This window comes from Oncorhynchus clarkii, chromosome 33 (genome assembly GCF_045791955.1).
Source record: "Oncorhynchus clarkii lewisi isolate Uvic-CL-2024 chromosome 33, UVic_Ocla_1.0, whole genome shotgun sequence".
Lineage (NCBI taxonomy): Eukaryota > Metazoa > Chordata > Actinopteri > Salmoniformes > Salmonidae > Oncorhynchus > Oncorhynchus clarkii.
Window position 1 is genome coordinate 8,660,483 of NC_092179.1, and position 17,522 is coordinate 8,678,004.

Consider the following 17,522-nt stretch of genomic DNA (forward strand, 5'->3'; position numbering starts at 1 on the left):
TCTACTGCACCTTGCCTATGCCGCTCGGCCATCGCTCATCCATATACTTATATGTACATATTCTCATTCACCCCTTTAGATTTGTGTGTATTAGGCAGTTGTTGGGGAATTGTTAGATTATTTGTTAGATATTACTGCACTGTTGGAACTAGAAGCACAAGCATTTTTCTACACTCGCATTAACATCTGCTCACCATGTCTATGTGACCAATAACATTAGATTTGATGTATCTTGTTCATTGCTGTAAGTAGTTTTCAACCTTTTTTTGGTTACTATAACCACATTTCACTCAGTCTGAACTGAAGTACCCCCTCATGTCCATCTGATAGTTAAGCAAATGTTATTATGCATATTCCCAAACACCTCCTGTGGATAGACCAGGTAGGTACTCCTAGCACAGATTAATAGGTATTTTTACTACATGTACCCCAGTTTGAGAACAACTGTTGTAAATCATGCGCTTTGCTGACATCTAGTGGTCTTTCAGTGTATATTGTGGTTCTCTAACAAAATAAATATACATACCGCCTAGCTACATAGTTATACATTGTAACTATGAATTCAATTACATTGATATGGTGTTTCTCGTTTTTACAACTTGTTTTACAATAACAGTAAAAGAGACCCATTGTGTCCCCCGAATATGTGAAGTATAGCTTTTAGTTCCTGTAACTGTATTTCTAGACGGGGGCGTTTGCCGGTGACACACACGGGGAACCTGTGTGCGATTGAGATGGCGGTCGGAACAGCGAGCACAACTAACGAATAAATATTACCCCGTCTGAACATAAACTGTGGAACTTGTAGCGCCTTCGCATTTACCCTAAACTGTAACCCGGAACGTAGCATAGCGCTATGGAGAAACCGACAGTCGCACTTGTGTTTCAAGCTGTTCAGGCTCTTTATCATGATCCGGACCCCGCCGGCAAAGAGCGAGCCTCTGTGTGGCTGGGGGAGCTACAGAGATCGGTAAGTAAACTTGAGAGATGGGGAGGGGGGGGACTTGGAATGGGCCTAGAACAAGACATTGCTAGGCAGGTCGTGTGAGGCCGAAAACAAAACATTGCATCAGAATGCGTAATAGCGTGGTGATATAAAACCATTTGATTTGTGTATGCTAACCCAACAGCGAATGAATGAGCATAGATTCACACGCTAGCTAGCAACACATTGCATAGCATTAGCTAGTTAGCTTAGTCAAGCTAGTTTGTTAGATAACTAACTAGTTAGCATTAGCCACACAGTTCCCCTTTCTACTGCTAGCCTGCTAGTAACTGTCAAATGGAAACGGGGATAAATCTATGGGGGATTTATCGGTGCAACGAAGATAATGAGGGCAAACAGTAGCCAGCTTTTTCTCGCGTGTAGTCAAACGATCCATAGTGTTTGAAAATGCTAGCTAGTTAGCCACACACAGCAGATAACTAGTTAACGTCCAGTTTTTGCTAGCTAGTTGTTTAGTTAACCCTAGCCAACTACAGTAGCTGTCTTTTACAGAATATGTAGCTCGCGCTAATGACAGCGCCGTTAGCCGGTCAGAGCACAGGAAGAGCGCGAGGCGAGGGTGGCTACCATGATAGCGTCCAATACTTGCTAGCAAACTTGCAGTTCTAACCACATATGGCTAAATTGCTAAGTAGAGGGGCGTGTTGTCTCGCTAGATAACGTTAGCTAAGTTAGCGGGTTAACGATATTGCCATGGAGGCTTTTGCTTTGAGTCAGTCAGCGAACGTTAACTTGGCTAGTTACACTAACAACTTCCATTTGTGTTGATACTGTTGGGTAAATGGTATGTGCCGCTGGTTAACGTTAGCCGTCTTTATTATTTCCGCATCTGTTTGTTTTTTTTCTTCCTCCCATGGTGCTGCATCGGTCTGGTTTCCGCATATTCATTGGTTACTGCCTCGACTCCTGCAGGAAATGCAATCATTGTCTGTCATCGGACAATCGGTGATTGAAATACGGCCCACCTACATGTTGCTGCTACGTATTTCGACCAACTTTAATTTATTACTGTGATAATTTATATAACAATGACCTGCCCGCAGGTTGCATTGAGAGTAACTGGATTCAAAAACGCTATTTCCCCCCACTATCATGCAGTTCCCACAGAAGGGCCTCACAAAGTCAAATATTGATTCTCTAAGAAAAAAATGCAATGTTGCTGAACACGTTTTAAAACACGTTAGACTGTGACACCAGCAACTTCCTGAGTTTGCTGGCACTTGGGGATCTGAACGGTCTAATTTGGGAGAGCAGGAGCCATCTGAGTGATGAGCACTGGTCTGTGCTGTCAGCAGCTTTTTTACCCTGGCTGCCAGGACATACTGGACACTGGGGACAAATGGGGAAGGGGCTTGGCTGTTAAACTTTGCAATATAAATTCTCATACACATTTTTACCAGGTTATACTTTACAGTCCTTATACCATACTCCAGGGTATCTAACAGCTGACCAACTGTTGGTTAAGGCAACAAGAGCTCTATGAAGGCAGCTAGCTAAAGACACCTGATGGTGAACTCATAGGAAGGATATCCGATTTGGCCTACTGTATTTGTAAATAGGCCTACTCCCTTTGGGTCTTTGCATGATTAGGGTTTAGAAATATGTTTGTGTCGGTAGGGACGCAGAATTGAGAATGTAAGCATAGTGATCCATTTACTAGGATGGTCATTTAAAAACATTTTGACTGTTCGAGTACTCACGTTATTGTTTTCTGAGTTCTTGAATGGGGAAAAAAAATATTCATTTAAAAAAAATGCAATAAATACAATGTTCACATTTTTCCTGTAGGCCTATGCCGACATTGCGCAACAATGCTTAATTTATCATAACATTACAGATAACTAATCCTAATTGCTAAATTGCCCCGTATATATTGTCAATTTATAGCAAGTTAACGAAACCTTAATATCAACTGATTTCTATTATATTGTGGAACAGTCTCCTAAAAGGCAGTAACCTCAGCAGTGGCACTTTCTTGTAGAAGCCTATGGCTGTGCAATTGCATAGCCTTGCTTTGTTAATTTAGCAGACCACGCTTATTTCCCGAGACCTTATCTTGGTCTACGCTTATTTTATAGTAAAGAAATCATGATGTAACATAACAGAAGTGACGCGCATCTCAAGTCTGCAACAGTTATTCTCAGTGATCATTTGAAACTGGGCTCAATGTGGCTAGTTGAAATACCTTCTTTTTTTGTTCTCTTCGGGGTTACAAACCACAATCTGTCACTTCGATATACGGATGTTCGATTTAGTTTATTCTGCCTGTTCATTGTCATTTTCTAAATGGATGAACAATTCCACATTGAGCACTGCATGGTGTTGAATTACAGCCATTACATATGTTTTGTGAGTAGGCCTATGCTTAATTATTCTAATTAAAATATGCTCTTTGTCAAACTGTTTTGTCTATTTTTCAGTGTGGATCGTGTCTGTTTAGGGGGTTATAGCCTAGGCTAATGGAGTTGATGAACAGGGACTTTTTGACAGTGTCTTGCTGACAAAAGGACCTTTTTTGTAGAAAGAAATGTCGGGACACTTGAAATGGGCCTGAAATACGGGACTGTCCTGGGATGACAAGTGTGTGTGTGTGTGTTAAACAAACAATGATTGTGGGGGGGGGTTAAACAAACAATGATTGGGGGGGGGGTTAAACAAACAATGATTGGGGGGGGGGGTTAAACAAACAATGATTGGGGGGGGGGGGTTAAACAAACAATGATTGGGGGGGGGGTTAAACAAACAATGAGGTGGAGGTTTGTTTTATTTTGGAATAAGATTTGATTTTCATATTTGCCACTGTAGCAGTTATTACAGAAAGGAATGTTAAAACTATTTTATTACAAGTCCTACAAGCATCAATGTGTCCTTTCCACCCTGTTTAGTCAGTTGATTGTTCCTGGGTATCCTTTACAGACCATTTAGCCGTGTGGGCCGGTGTGTGTAAAACTGGCGGGTATAACCAGTATCCCGTTTTTTTGACTTGTTTCGGTAACCTTCAAATCATATTTATTTGTCACATACACATGGTTAGCAGATGTTAATGTGAGTGTGGCGAAATGCTTGTGCTTCTCGTTCCGACCATGCAGTAATATCTAACAAGTAATATAACCTAACAATTTCACAACTACCTGATACACACAAGTGTAAAGGAATTAATATGAATATGTACTGTCTAAATAAAGTTGGTGGCACCAACTTTTCTCCCCGTCTCCCCTCCCCGCAGATGTACGCGTGGGAGTTGGCAGACCAGCTCCTCCAGCTGAAACAGGACGTGGAATCTTGTTACTTTGCAGCCCAGACCATGAAGATGAAGATCCAGATGTCGTTCTTTGAGCTTCCCCCAGAGACCCATATCGCCCTCCGAGACTCCCTGCTCTCACACATACAGAGCCTCAAAGACCTCTCCCCCATCATCGTCACCCAGGTAATGGCCGCCTCGCCCATTGATGTAACTTGGGGTAACGCCCTTCCCATCCAATTATTGTCTACCCTGTCACAGTGACCACTGAAACTCCAGGATGACTTGGATTTCTGTCTGCAGACTTTATGCTCCTAGAATGCTCTCAAGGAATGTCCCATTGCCCATCTAAATGTCCCAAAAGGCTTAGCAATGCACAATAGAAATATAGCATTTACCTCAATGTACCACTACAGAGGAGTAGCTGTGGTACAATTTAACAAGTACAATATTACGTGGCATTAAGATACTCTAATCCTTACAAGTTCTTCCTGTTTGCTTGTCTCATTTCTCCTGTCCCATTCCTCTTGTCCCATTCTCAGCTCGCTCTGGCCATTGCAGACCTTGCCCTACAGATGGCCTCCTGGAAGGGCTGTGTCCACACCCTCATTGAAAAGTAAGACCCCTCCCATTAGCGCTCAACCACCCAACTCGGATCACAGCTGTGGATAACAGAATGCAAGATTTACAGGATATTAAACCGCTGTAGGGAGTTCTATACATTTGAATTCTATTGAAAACAGTTAATGAGATGGTATGTTTGAGGTGACATTAAGCTTAAAATACATCTCCTTCATGCTAATTTTCTCATAACCGACTGCTGCCGTCTCTACTCCCACTCTCCTTGCCCCTCTTTCTCTCTTCGTCTCTCTCTCTTTTTTTTCTCAGGTATAGCAATGACGTCAGCTCCATGACGTTTCTGATAGAGATCCTTACAGTGCTCCCCGAGGAGGTCCACAGCCGCTCCCTACGCATCGGCGCCAATCGCAGGACAGAGATCATTGAGGACCTGGCCTATTACTCTAGTACTGTGGTCACCCTACTGGTGAGAGTTCTATCCATTCCTCTCTCTCTTGCCAACACTCACATACTAGCCTATTTTACCCACCTGATTAAGCTGCTCTAAACTAGAGCACCCGCCACCACTCCCCCTTACTGGATAAGCAGACCTCCCATGGGTTCATTATCTCAATTTAAAACCCTGGGGTGTACAGCCTCATTATCACAAAGCTATTCAACTACTACCTTAGAGGGACAAACTGAACCGCTCACTTTGTAGTATATCTTTCTCTGCAGAATGTCTAAGGTTGACTGTAGATGTTTGTGAGGATTAAGTGTAAGAATGTAGGAGTTGTCCTCCTAAAACGAACAGAAAAGAAACAGAACTATACTGTTTCTGTTGAGGGTTACATCAACCTACAATCAACAATTTGCCTGGAGTCAATATTGATTACACCTGTCGTGACTGTTTTGTTGGGTGAACTTCCTTGTGCGTTTGGCTTTGGACACAGCATTGTGGTTTTGATAAGGGTCTGTGTTGTTAGCTCGTGTGTGTGTTGTCACTCTGTCTACAGATGACGTGTGTGGAGAAGTCTGGCAGCAATGAGAAAATGCTGATCAAGGTGTTCCGCTGTCTGGGCAGCTGGTTCAACCTGGGAGTTCTGGACAGCAACTTTATGGCCAACAACCAGCTCCTCATGGTCCTTTTCCAAGTGCTGGTATGTCTGTGTCTCGGTCTCTTTCTCTCCCTGTTTGTCTGGCTTTCTCACGCTCTCTCTCATCGCATTTTGGAATCACAAATGAACAGTGCTAGTGACACACTCCCGAAAACAAACAACTTTTAGGATACTCCCAAAGTCTCTCAACACTGTAGCGGTATTTGTTCCTAACCCTTATTTATGCAACCATTGGGGGGGGGGGGGGCAATAATTGATGCTGGTTTAGAATACTTATATGCACAGTGCATGGTTTGTTTTTCAGCCTGAACATCTCTTTGATGTACTGTTTTCTCTTTTTGTTTTGTCTGTTTGTTTGGCAGCAGAGAGACGAGACGTCCACCAACCTGCACGAGGCCGCGTCCGACTGCGTGTGTTCAGCGCTGTACGCCATCGAGAACGTGGACACGCACATGCCCCTGGCCCTGCAGCTCTTCCAGGGCGTCCTCACGCTGGAGACAGCCTACCACATGGCCGTGGCACGGGAGGACCTCGACAAGTACGATCGCGCTACTCCCCTTTTCATACGTACACCAAGATCACCTATCCAATCACCACACCCCTTCCTGCCCCAAATCTATCCCTCCTCTCCATTGCTCTTGATGTTGAGCTCTTCTGTCTCTTCTCTGCTGTCCTCTGTGTGGAAGAAAAGAGTGATCACTTTTATCCACAAGTCTCTCCTTCTCCTTTTGTTCTCAGAGTGTTGAATTACTGTAGGATCTTCACTGAGTTGTGTGAGACGTTTCTGGAGACTACAGTCAGGAGTCCAGGCCAGGGCATGGGAGACCTGCGGACGCTTGAGCTACTGCTCATCTGTGCAGGACACCCTCAATATGAGGTACACACACACACACGAACGCGCACACACACTCTGTTGCTTTGGGTGGATTTCAAGTTCTCTTCTGGTTCATCTCAGGTCGTGGAGATCTCCTTTAACTTCTGGTATCGTCTGGGAGAGAACCTGTATAAGACCAACGACCCTGCCCTCCACGGCATCTTCAGACCCTATATCCAGAGACTGCTGCACGGCCTGGCCCGCCACTGCCAACTAGACCCCGACCACGTAAGGACCACCCACCACATGACAAGGAGTCCTTAACCAACTCCAGTGATCCCGACCGTACTCCCCAATACTCTTCTGGTGTCATATCTGATTTGTAGAATCCCATAACCATGTGCATCTCATTAAGTAGTTCAGTACATCATTTAACTTTGGCGGCACTATCATTCATTCCTTTGTCTCTACTTTTGTGTTGATCCACAGGAGGGCATCCCAGAAGATACTGATGACTTTGGGGAGTTCAGGATGAGGGTGTCTGATCTTGTGAAGGATGTCATTTTCCTTGTGGGCTCCATGGAATGCTTCTCCCAGGTAGCTACCTTTTTTTGGAAATTAGAAGTTCAAATGACGTCATTAAGACAAATGACAATCTATACCGACTTCCTTCTCTTCCCCCCCCCCCCTCTCTCTCCTTTCCTCCCTCTTGCTCTCTCAGTTGTACTCCACTCTAAAAGAAGGGAACCCTCCCTGGGAGGTGACTGAGGCTGTTCTCTTCATCATGGCTGCCATCGCCAAGAGTGTAGACCCGTGAGTGTCCTCTTCGTTCTGTTAATGAGTAATAATGTGCTATGACTAAATCGCTTCCCCCACCGTGTAGAATGTGTACAGCTACTTGTTGATTTGTATATCCTTCCCCCAAGGTGTTTGTGTGTAACGTGTTAATGCTTCCCCCCTGTCAGTGAGAACAACCCCACCCTGACAGAGGTGTTAGAGCAGGTGGTGCTGCTGCCAGAGACTGTCCATATCGCCGTGCGCTACACCAGCATTGAGCTGGTGGGGGAGATGAGCGAGGTCGTTGACCGCAACCCGCGGTTCCTAGGTAGGTTCAGTCGTCACGCTACGGTCAATATCTTAGCTCGGGTCCTGAGTGATTGAGTTCATCAATTTAGAGGTTCATCTTCATCTCTGTGTGTGTGTATGCCCCTCGTTTTGAGCTCGTCTCTATTTCCTTGTCATTTTTCTTTGTTATTTTTCCATTCCTTGTTCCTTCCTGTGTCAAATGCCTGTCACTCTGTTTTGTTATGTCCCTGCTGTGTTACGAATGTGCGCCTCTGTCTGTGCGCCTCTGTTGGCTGCGTACTCTGGATGTGTGCATGACCTTAGCCCCGCTCTATGTCACAGACCCCGTGCTGAACTACCTGATGAAGGGCCTGAGGGAGAAGACCCTGGCTTCCGTGGCGGCCAAGGCCATCCATAACATCTGCTCTGTGTGTCGGGACCACATGGCCCAGCACTTCCAGGGCCTGCTGGACATCGCCCGTGCCCTCGACTCCTTCGCCCTGACGACCGAAGCCGCCGTAGGCCTCCTCAAAGGTAACCTTATGCCACCCTTATTTTATTTTTTTACGTAAAAATGAAGGTGTAGATCAGATCTAATATTGCAGATAGAAGCCACAATCTATCTGTGTAATTGTCTGTATTTTCAATCCCCCACTTTATTTTGTATGTGTATTTTCCCCTAACCCTACCACCCCTCCCCTAATTGTAGTAAATTAATGGACAATGATACTTAGGCTTCTACTTCCAGCTTATACATACTATTAACCTTTTACGTACACAATATATGTGTACCTTTTGTTTGTTTTTTAGTCCCATCCTTCAGCTACCCTCAACCCCTCCCATCTATCTCTGAAGATCATCCCGTTTTGACTTCTAGTTGCCATACATACACTTACATACAGTACCAGTCAAAAGTTTGGACACCTACTCGTTCAAGGGTTTTTCTTTATTTTTTACTATTTTCTACATTGTAGAATAATAGTGAAGACATCAAAACGATGAAATATTTGTTCTGTCTTTTCTGGTGGATTAAACCGGAATTGAAACCAGCTTTCTATGTCTTGTTTTAAAAATATCCGAAAGTGTGAAGTTGTAATCTGAATGAAGATAAAAAAAAAGGTCATTCTTGAACACTGGGTGAGCCATTCTTACTAATCTGCTAGAGAACCAGTTTGGGTATAAGTATAGATTTTGTATGCTGAAAGTGAGAGGTCCAATGCTTTAATATTTAGTCGTTTCTGCCTTCCTAATTCGTATTTATTTATACAAATAGGCCTGTTCCAAATGAAGTGGAATAATAATAAAAATAAAATAAAAAGTAATTGAGTGTAGGTAGGGCCATGAGTAAAAAGGTCAACTGGGATATGACTAAATAATTAATTGGGTGTTTTTATACATACTTTTTTCTCCTCAAATAGACAGGTGTTGTCCTTTCCATGGTAGCAAGATCTTCTCTAATTTGGGTAACTTTCTATTGTAGTGAGAATGTATTTATTTTGGGATATGAATACAGCGTATTTCCACTTCACCGTCAGACCATTTTATTGGTAAAATACCCAGTAATGTTAAAGATGTATTTAATTTTTTAATATGGTGCATTTATCATAATTCGAGGTTCGAAAATTTTCAAAAAAGGATCTATATCCTGAGGCTGTGCAGGGATCAAAAATCGAATCCAATTTTAATTTTTACATGCGCCGAATACAACGGGTGTGAAATGCTTACTTTACAAGCCCTTATCAAACACTGTAGTTTAAGAAAAAATAGCAATATAACAAATTTAAGGAGCAACAATAAAATAACAGTAATGAGACTATATATACAGGGGGTTGTGGTACAGAGTCAATGTGCAGGGGCACCGGTTAGTCGAGGTAATATGTAGGTAGGGGTAAAGTGACACTGCAGTGATAGAGTAGCAGCCGTGTAAAGATGGGGTGGGGAAAATTCAAATAGTCCGGGTAGCCATTTGATTAGATGTTAAGGTGTCTAATGGCTTGGGGGGGGGGGGGGGGGGGGGTAGAAGCTGTTTAGAAGCCTTTTTGACCTAGGCTTGGAGCTCCGGTACCGCCTGCCGTGTGGTAGCAGAGCGAACAGTCTATGACTATGGTGGCTGGAGCCCTTGGCAATTTTTCTTTTATGGCCTTCCTCTGACACCGCCTGGTATAGAGATCCTGGATGGCAGGAAGCTTGGCCCCAGTGATGTACCCACTGTAGTGCCTTGTGGTTGGAGGTTGTGCAGGTGATACAACCAGGGTTCTCTCTGGTGCCAAATCTTTTGCCAAATCTTCCCAGTCTCCTGAGGGGTAAAAGGTGTTTATGTGCCCTCTTCACAACTGTCTTGGTGTGTTTTGGATCGTTTGTTTGTGATGTGGACGCCAAGAAACCTGAAGCTCTCAACCTGCCTCTCAACCTGCTCCACTACAGCCCCATCGGGGAGAATTGCAGATTTAAACGAACATGAATCGTCAGCGTACCATGACACCTTTCTGCTCCGCTCCGTCTCTATTCTGTCTCTCACTTTCAATCTCGTTTTTACGATTGTCTCTCAATTGCTGGTCCATATCTGTCGGCAATTTGTTCTCTCTGGACTGTGGCTCGACGTTCCGTTTGTCTTTTTTGTTTGATTGCCTACTGAGGTTGATTTGTATTAAACGGTGGTGTTGCTCTGTTACCGTGGTAATGCTGGTTGTTTTACCTTGCAGGTACAGCCCTGGTCCTGGCTCGCCTGCCCCTGGAGAAGATCGCTGAGTGTTTGAGTGACCTGTGTGCTGTGCAGGTCATGGCCCTCAAAAAGGTGTGTGTTCTGCTGTTTTGGTTGTGTGTGTGTGTGAGGTACCTTAGTAGAATTGTGTAACACTATTGTAGTGTAACGGTTTTGTGGATTGGGTTTTTGTGTGATACCAACAGGTTTGCTTGTTTGTCTCTTATCCTCAGCTTCTCTCTCAGGACCCCAGGAATGGGAAAGCTGCTGACCCCACTGTCTGGCTGGACAGACTAGCTGTCATCTTCCGGTACGCTCAACCCATTTATAACACATTATACTATATATACATATCCTGGTTGCACAGGTCATGTCTTATGTAGCTATATGGCCGCTATACAGATATGATGATTTGGGTTGGTTGTTTTAATATTTTAAGCAGAAATGTTCATCTTAATGTTTTTTTCCCCCCCAGACACACAAACCCCATCGTAGAGAATGGACAGACACACCCATGTCAGAAAGTTATCCAGGAGGTAAAGCAACTGTCCGTTTTTTTCACCCTCTAGATTTTTATAGCAATGTTTTTGGTGTTTGGACAAAGCTACCATTGCATACAACCTGCTTTGTTCAACCCAATAAGTCGACTTCGTTTTAATGGGGCTCAAATGGGGCTATTCTGGCGCTCAACTACCCTGATTCTTCTCTCCCTTGCAGATTTTAACTTCAACTTGAGGCCATGATTGAGTACAGTCATTCCCGCAGCTTCTCATGCTAAATCTGCATTGGGTGTTTCCTTGGTTCTCTGTAGATCTGGCCGGTCCTATCAGAGACTCTGAACACACACCAGGCTGATAACCGCATCGTGGAGCGCTGTTGTCGCTGCCTGCGGTTTGCTGTGCGCTGTGTGGGCAAGGGCTCTGCCTCTCTACTACAGCCACTCGTCACACAGGTGCGTGTCCCTGTCTTTGGTTCACGATACGCCCCATATACAGATGGATCAATCTTGGTTGGCGTCTGGTATTTGTGTATACAAAATCCTTTGCCACCGGGTGCTTGTTGAGCCCTGGGCAGCTGGTGACTGACAGTTAGGCTGAATGTCCAGTATAGGGTTGTAACTTCTCCAAACTCCTGGGTTGATGGGATTCCCTGGCTTTCTGATTATTCTCTCTTGAATCTAGATTTCTGGGAATTTACTGGAAGTTACTGGAATTTCCTACTCTAGTATAGGTCCTTAATATAATGTGTGCGTTTTCAAATGGTCAGCGGAACTTAACATTAACGCTTGTCTGCTTGCTCGGGGGAAAGTAAAAAAAATTTTTTTTTAAAAACATTCGGACGAGCAGATTTAAAGTGGTCTGAATTGACGACTGAAAACAATCATTATGAAACAACTAGGTTACTTCGATCATAAATTGATTACAGTCATCCGGATACGATGTTTTGCTCACTGTCCTCCCAAACTCTGCAGAGACGTCGGAGGCCTGCACTGACAGGCGAGGTGCGTTTTTGAGGTCAAAGCGAGCCGCGTTAGAACACTTGTTGATAATAGCTACTGAGCTATTTGCCCAGTTGTAGCAAATGTTTGGTCAGTAACAAGAATCCTGGTAAAGTAATGGTGTCTGTCATCGGTGTGCCAGTTTCCGGATGAGGGAGGGAGGGAGAGCGAGACGGAGAGTGACATTTTGCGCCGCAGGTAAATAATGATATGCAAAAGACAGTCTAGATAACCAGCCAAACTACACAATGTTTTGAATTTGAATCTCGCTAGTTAACTATTAGCATGCATCAAATGTCATGTCTGGCGTCCTAAAATAACTTTCCACTATAACTGCAAATGGCCAACATGCAGTTGATGAAACCAATACTGCATTCTCCAGTTGTAAAACCGTCTCACTCGCTCAAAATTGTCTAGGATTCTCCCCTGTTCAAAACGAACAAATATTCTTAGAATAGCCTAATTGACAAGTAACTCCTGTGCTGTCAAGATCTCCCCTGAACACTAAATAATTGAACCTTACAAATAGATTAACTTCTAAATTGGCGACCTCGCCCACCATAACCATTTAATCCCTGGTTCATTGAATGAAGTGAATTATTTTATAAAGACAAAGTATTTGATTGTAATTGTAATGTTGCAGGGTGGCCAACCCTCATCTGGGAGAGCTACTGGGTGTGCAGGATTTTGCTCCTTTCCTGTTCGAACACACCACATTGCTCAACAGGTCCTTGATAAGCTGACTGGTGTGTTTTGAGCAGGGTTGTATCAAAATCCTGCACCCCCAGTAGTTCTCCAGATGGAGGGTTGACGAACCACGTGTTTTATCCAGTAGCTCATCAGTGCAGTATTTCTACGTTGTGGGGGATGCTCAAGGCCCAATGGTAGGAGATATAATACATGGGATCAGAGACCAGCAGCCTTCCATTGTCAACACCAGTGATTTACAATTAATGTTATTTTGTGAAGTGGTTCCTTGCATGATACAACACAATTTTCAGGAAACTTTTTGGCCTTGGTGTTATATATATTTTTTGTGTGGAAGGGAGGGGGAGGGGGGGGGGGGGGGGGGCACACAGACTGAGCTTTTGGACAGGTACAAATTCAGTCACAAAAGTTCATGTAAAAAAAGCCCTGGTCAGTGTGTACCAGGTGTAAAGATGTGAAGATGTTGTGTTTCAGATGGTCAGTGTGTATCAGGTGTATCCCCACTCCTGCTTCCTGTATCTGGGCAGCATCCTGGTGGATGAGTACGGCATGGAGGAGGGCTGCAGACAAGGTCTACTGGACATGCTGCAGGTAGGGGAGGCATAGTTCACTAGAGTGGCGGTGGAACTCTGGTTGTTATTGGTTTTGAACTGACTTTGTCCCTTCTCTCTACCCGTAGGCTCTTTGTATGCCCACCTTCCAGTTATTGGAGCAGACCAACGGCCTCCGTAACCACCCAGACACAGTAGATGACCTCTTCAGACTCGCTACCAGGTATGATCAACTGGAACACAGTTTAAACTGTTGCTCCTCTCCCTCCAAAATAAATAGTTCACTTACTTTCAACGGGTCTCGTCTGAGTGGCAGGAATGAAACCTAACCATTGCTGGGGACCTGACATTGGCATTCTTGTTTTACGGCATTCAGGTTATAAAGAAGATTCTCTCTCTCTGACATGTCTGTCTTCCCATCTCTCTCTCGCTTCTTCTCTCTACAGGTTTGTCCAGCGTAGTCCCATCACCCTGCTCAGCAGTGGCATCATCGTCCACATCATCCAGTGTGCCATCGCGGCCACGACACTGGACCACCGGGATGCCAACTGCAGCGTCATGAAGTTTGTCAGAGACCTCATCCACACGGGCGTCAGCAACGACGTGAGTCCGTCCCAACAGTCAATCTATTTCAAGTCCGTTTGTTTGACGTCTCTGTTGCAGAATGCACAGAATCCCTGATCTACAAATTATATTTGTATCCCAAATGATTCCTTATGTCATCAAGATGAGCAAATCTGTGCCTCGCCTTGCTCAAACATGTCCCATCAAACACGGGGATTCACTGTTTGACGATCAATCAAGTCTCCTCTGAATAACAAGTCAGTCAGATTGTCATGTTTTTTCCCCCCCATTTCAGCACGAGGATGACTTTGAGCTGCGGAAGCAGCTAATAGGCCAGGCCATGGGGCAGCACGGGCAGCAGTTGGTCACCCAGCTCATGCACACATGCTGCTTCTGCCTGCCACCTTACACACTCCCCGATGTGGCTGAGGTGCTCTGGGAGATCATGGTGTTCGACAGGCCGGTGAGTCTCTCACACACACACACACACACACACACACACACACACACACACACACACACACACACTTAGCTCTTTCGGTTCTGACAGTACTTGTACAATACATATGCAGTTGAATGTACACATACACTGGTGTCTTAAGCAGGTGCTCGCTGTCATACCACAAGATGGCGATAAGAGAACATCTTTCAACAGGGACCACAATTCATATTCACACACACTTACAATGACATTGGCATGACAGCACTTTCACTCATGAGATAAGTGTTGTAGTGCTTCAATTGCATTGCTTTTAACGTTGCGGACATGTTTTCTAGACGTTCTGCCGCTGGCTGGAGAATGCGCTGAAGGGGCTTCCTAAAGAGACGTCAGGCGGGGCGGTGACCGTCACACACAAACAGCTCACAGACTTCCACAAGCAGGTCACCAGGTGAGCATATCACAGCCACGCCCCTTCCATGCTTCTCAATTGTAATCTGGTGCAGTTGTACCCATCAGGTGCATTCCTTCCAGAAATGATCTAACTAGCCACATGTTGTCCTCATAGGTTCAGGAGTTATGTCAGGTGAAACTCTGCGTAGTAGTTGACTCCCTGTCAGCTGTTGATGTTCTGACTCTGGGAAGAGCTCGTGTCACTGGGCGTGCTCAAACAAGCTGCTCCAGTGGAACGCTGGGAAACCGGAGTAGGGAAACCTCATGGATTCCCTGCCACAAGTTCAAGCTCGCCTAGAAGCGTCCCTTCCCTGCCCCAGTTTTCCAGCGCTCCACCCTCCCTCCCACGCAGTGTCTGAGGGAATGGGTGCTTCAGATAGATGACAGCTAAAATCCAATCTGATTTGTCACATGCGTCGTATACAACGGGTGTAGACCTTACACTGAAATGCTTACTTACGACCCCTAACCGAAAGTGCAGTTTAAAAAAATATGGATAAGAATAAGAGAAAAGTAACACGTAATTAAAGAGGAGCAGTAAAAACAAAATAACTATATACAGGAGGGTGCCGGTACAGAGTCAATGTGGGGGGCACCGGTTAGTTGAGGTAGAGTTAGTGACTATGCATAGATAATAACAGAGAGTGGCAGTGGAGAGAGGAGGGCAATGTGAATAGTCTGGGTAGCCATTTGACTAGATGTTCAGGAGGCTTGTGGGTAGAAGCTGTTCAGAAGCTTCTTGGACCTAGACTTGGCGCTCCGGTACCGCTTGCAGTGTGGTAGCAGAGGGAACAGTCTATGACAAGGGTGGCTGGAGTCTTTGACAATTTTCAGGGCCTTCCTCTGACACCGCCTGGTATAGAGGTCCTGGATGGCAAGAAGCTTGGCCCCAGTGATATACTGCCCTCTGTAGTGCCTTGTGGTCGGATGCCGAGCAGTTGCCATACCAGGCAGTGATGCAACCAGGCAGATGCTCTCGATGGTGCAGCTGGAGAACCTTTTGAGGATCTGAAGACCCATGCCAAATCTTTTCAGTCTCCTGAGGGGGAATAGGTTTTGTTGCGCTCGCTTCACGGCTGTCTTGGTGTGCTTGGACCATGTTAGTTTGATGATGTGGACACCAAGGAACTTGTAGCTCTCAACCTGCTCCACTGCAGCCCCTTCGATGAGAATGGGGGCGTGCTCGGTCCTCATTTTCCTGTAGTCTACAATCATCTCCTTTGTCCTTGCACCACACGGCCAGGTCACTGACCTCCTCCCTATTGGCTGTCTCGTTGTCAGTGATCAGGCCTACCACTGTTGTCATCTGTAAATGTAATGATGGTGTTGGAGTCTTGCCTGGCTGTGCAGCCATGGTCAGCGCATGCTCGCAGTACACATCCTGGTAATCCGCCTGGGCCTGCGGCCTTGTGAATCAAGTCTTCCGGAACAGCTGGTGCTCGCATGCATGTTTCAGTGTTATTTGCCTCGAAGCGAGCATAGAAGTAGTTTAGCTCGTCCAGTAGGCTGTGCTTCCGTTTTGTAGTCTGTAATGGTTTGCAGGCCCTGCCACATCTGACAAGTGTCAGAGACTGTGCAGAACGACCTGATCTTAGTCCTGTATTGATGCTTTGCCTGTTTCATGGTTTGTCGGAGGGCAAAGCGGGATATCTTATAAGCTTCCGGTTTAGAGTCCCGCTCCTTGAATGCGGCAGCTCTAGCCTTTAGCTCAGTGCGGATGCTGCCTGTAATCCATGATTTCTGGTTGGGGTATGCACGTACGGTCACTGTGAGGACGACGTCATTGAAGCCAATGACAGATGTGGTGTACTACTCAATGCCATTAAAGGAATTCTGGAACATATTCCAGTCTGTGCTAACCAAACAGTCCTGTAGCTGAGCATCTGCTTCATCTGGCCTCTCTTTTATTGATATAGTCACTGGTGCTTCCTGCTTTAATTTGGCTTGTAAGCAGGAATCCGATAGTATTTCTGAGGGAGCACCTTGTTCACAGTAGGAGTCTTGTGAGACAAACTGCAGGCTAGACATGGGTTAATTTCAGTTCAGATTAATATAAAGTGACCTTGACTAAATGGCGAGCCTGAATGTTCAATGACCTTTTCTATCAAAATGTCATTTGAAAATAACCTTTAACATGTAAATGTACCAAATTAATAACGTTGCTCTTTCTCAATCTGTCCATCGATCCAGTGCAGAGGAGTGTAAGCAGGTGTGCTGGGCTATCCGGGAGTTCACCAGATTGTTCCGATAGCCACGCCCAAAGAGCTCTGCCAGAACACCAGGTACAGCCCCCACACTGGGATCGACAGACTCCTCTGGTGCCATGTCTTTAGATGGTTCCAAAAAAACCATCTGATCGTATTTATGTTGGTAGTGTCAGTAAGATCGCCTTTGTTTTTCTTCCTCAGGTTAAATATTTTGGCGAACATTCAGAGGTGACGGCAAAGAGGCTGAAGACCGCAGCAGACGAGAATCTAAAGGGATCTCCTACTGGACAGATGGGCGGGACTTGGCACTGTGGAAAGCCAATCAAGACGCATCTCAAGGATTGGAGTGACAGGGTGAACCCGTAAACGAAACGCGCCTTCGACTTTGGCCGTGTGAGAAGAGACGCCCCCCTTCCGCTCCCCTGCCTCACTGTCGCCACAGTAACAGGTGGCATGAGGGTTGAAAGGGGGCAGGGCAGGAGGGCATGTCCAAGGAGGAACGAGAATTCACCGACTCAAAGAAATGGAATGGGATTAGTTCTGGATCCATCTTCAAAAAGAACAAGGGAAGGGAAAAAAACAAAGGATGTGCCTGGTTG

At 45.3% G+C, this 17,522-nt stretch overlaps 2 protein-coding genes across 5 annotated transcripts in view; both read left to right on the plus strand.

Moving 5' to 3' along the window:
* LOC139392792 (pyridine nucleotide-disulphide oxidoreductase domain 1) overlaps positions 1-17,522 on the plus strand; it is a 783,634-nt gene that overhangs the window by 202,178 nt on the left and 563,934 nt on the right. The gene's annotated exons all lie outside the window — the stretch shown is intronic.
* Positions 691-17,507, plus strand: LOC139393241 (transportin-3-like). 4 transcript variants are annotated; one of them, XM_071141710.1, is made up of 23 exons: positions 691-970; positions 4,233-4,433; positions 4,790-4,863; positions 5,136-5,292; positions 5,822-5,965; positions 6,286-6,461; positions 6,662-6,800; positions 6,879-7,025; positions 7,227-7,334; positions 7,459-7,550; positions 7,703-7,842; positions 8,127-8,336; positions 10,505-10,596; positions 10,737-10,813; positions 10,979-11,039; positions 11,315-11,455; positions 13,184-13,300; positions 13,389-13,483; positions 13,707-13,863; positions 14,120-14,287; positions 14,602-14,714; positions 16,907-16,998; positions 17,125-17,507. In XM_071141710.1, exons 1-22 carry the CDS (start codon positions 857-859, stop codon positions 16,965-16,967), a joined length of 2,784 nt encoding a protein of 927 aa, XP_070997811.1. In that variant the 5' UTR covers positions 691-856; the 3' UTR covers positions 16,968-16,998; positions 17,125-17,507. The 4 variants fall into 4 exon arrangements, with proteins under 4 accessions (XP_070997811.1, XP_070997814.1, XP_070997812.1 ...); XM_071141713.1 differs by having other exon boundaries at positions 8,145-8,336; XM_071141711.1 differs by having other exon boundaries at positions 707-970; positions 6,289-6,461.

Bases quoted from the DNA above. Each gene is read 5' to 3' on its own strand.
- LOC139393241 (XM_071141710.1), top strand. From the start codon at position 857: ATGGAGAAACCGACAGTCGCACTTGTGTTTCAAGCTGTTCAGGCTCTT. The intron at 5,293-5,821 runs GTGAGAGTTCTA...CTCTGTCTACAG, and splicing joins GTACTGTGGTCACCCTACTG to ATGACGTGTGTGGAGAAGTC. The intron at 7,843-8,126 runs GTAGGTTCAGTC...GCATGACCTTAG, and splicing joins CCGCAACCCGCGGTTCCTAG to CCCCGCTCTATGTCACAGAC.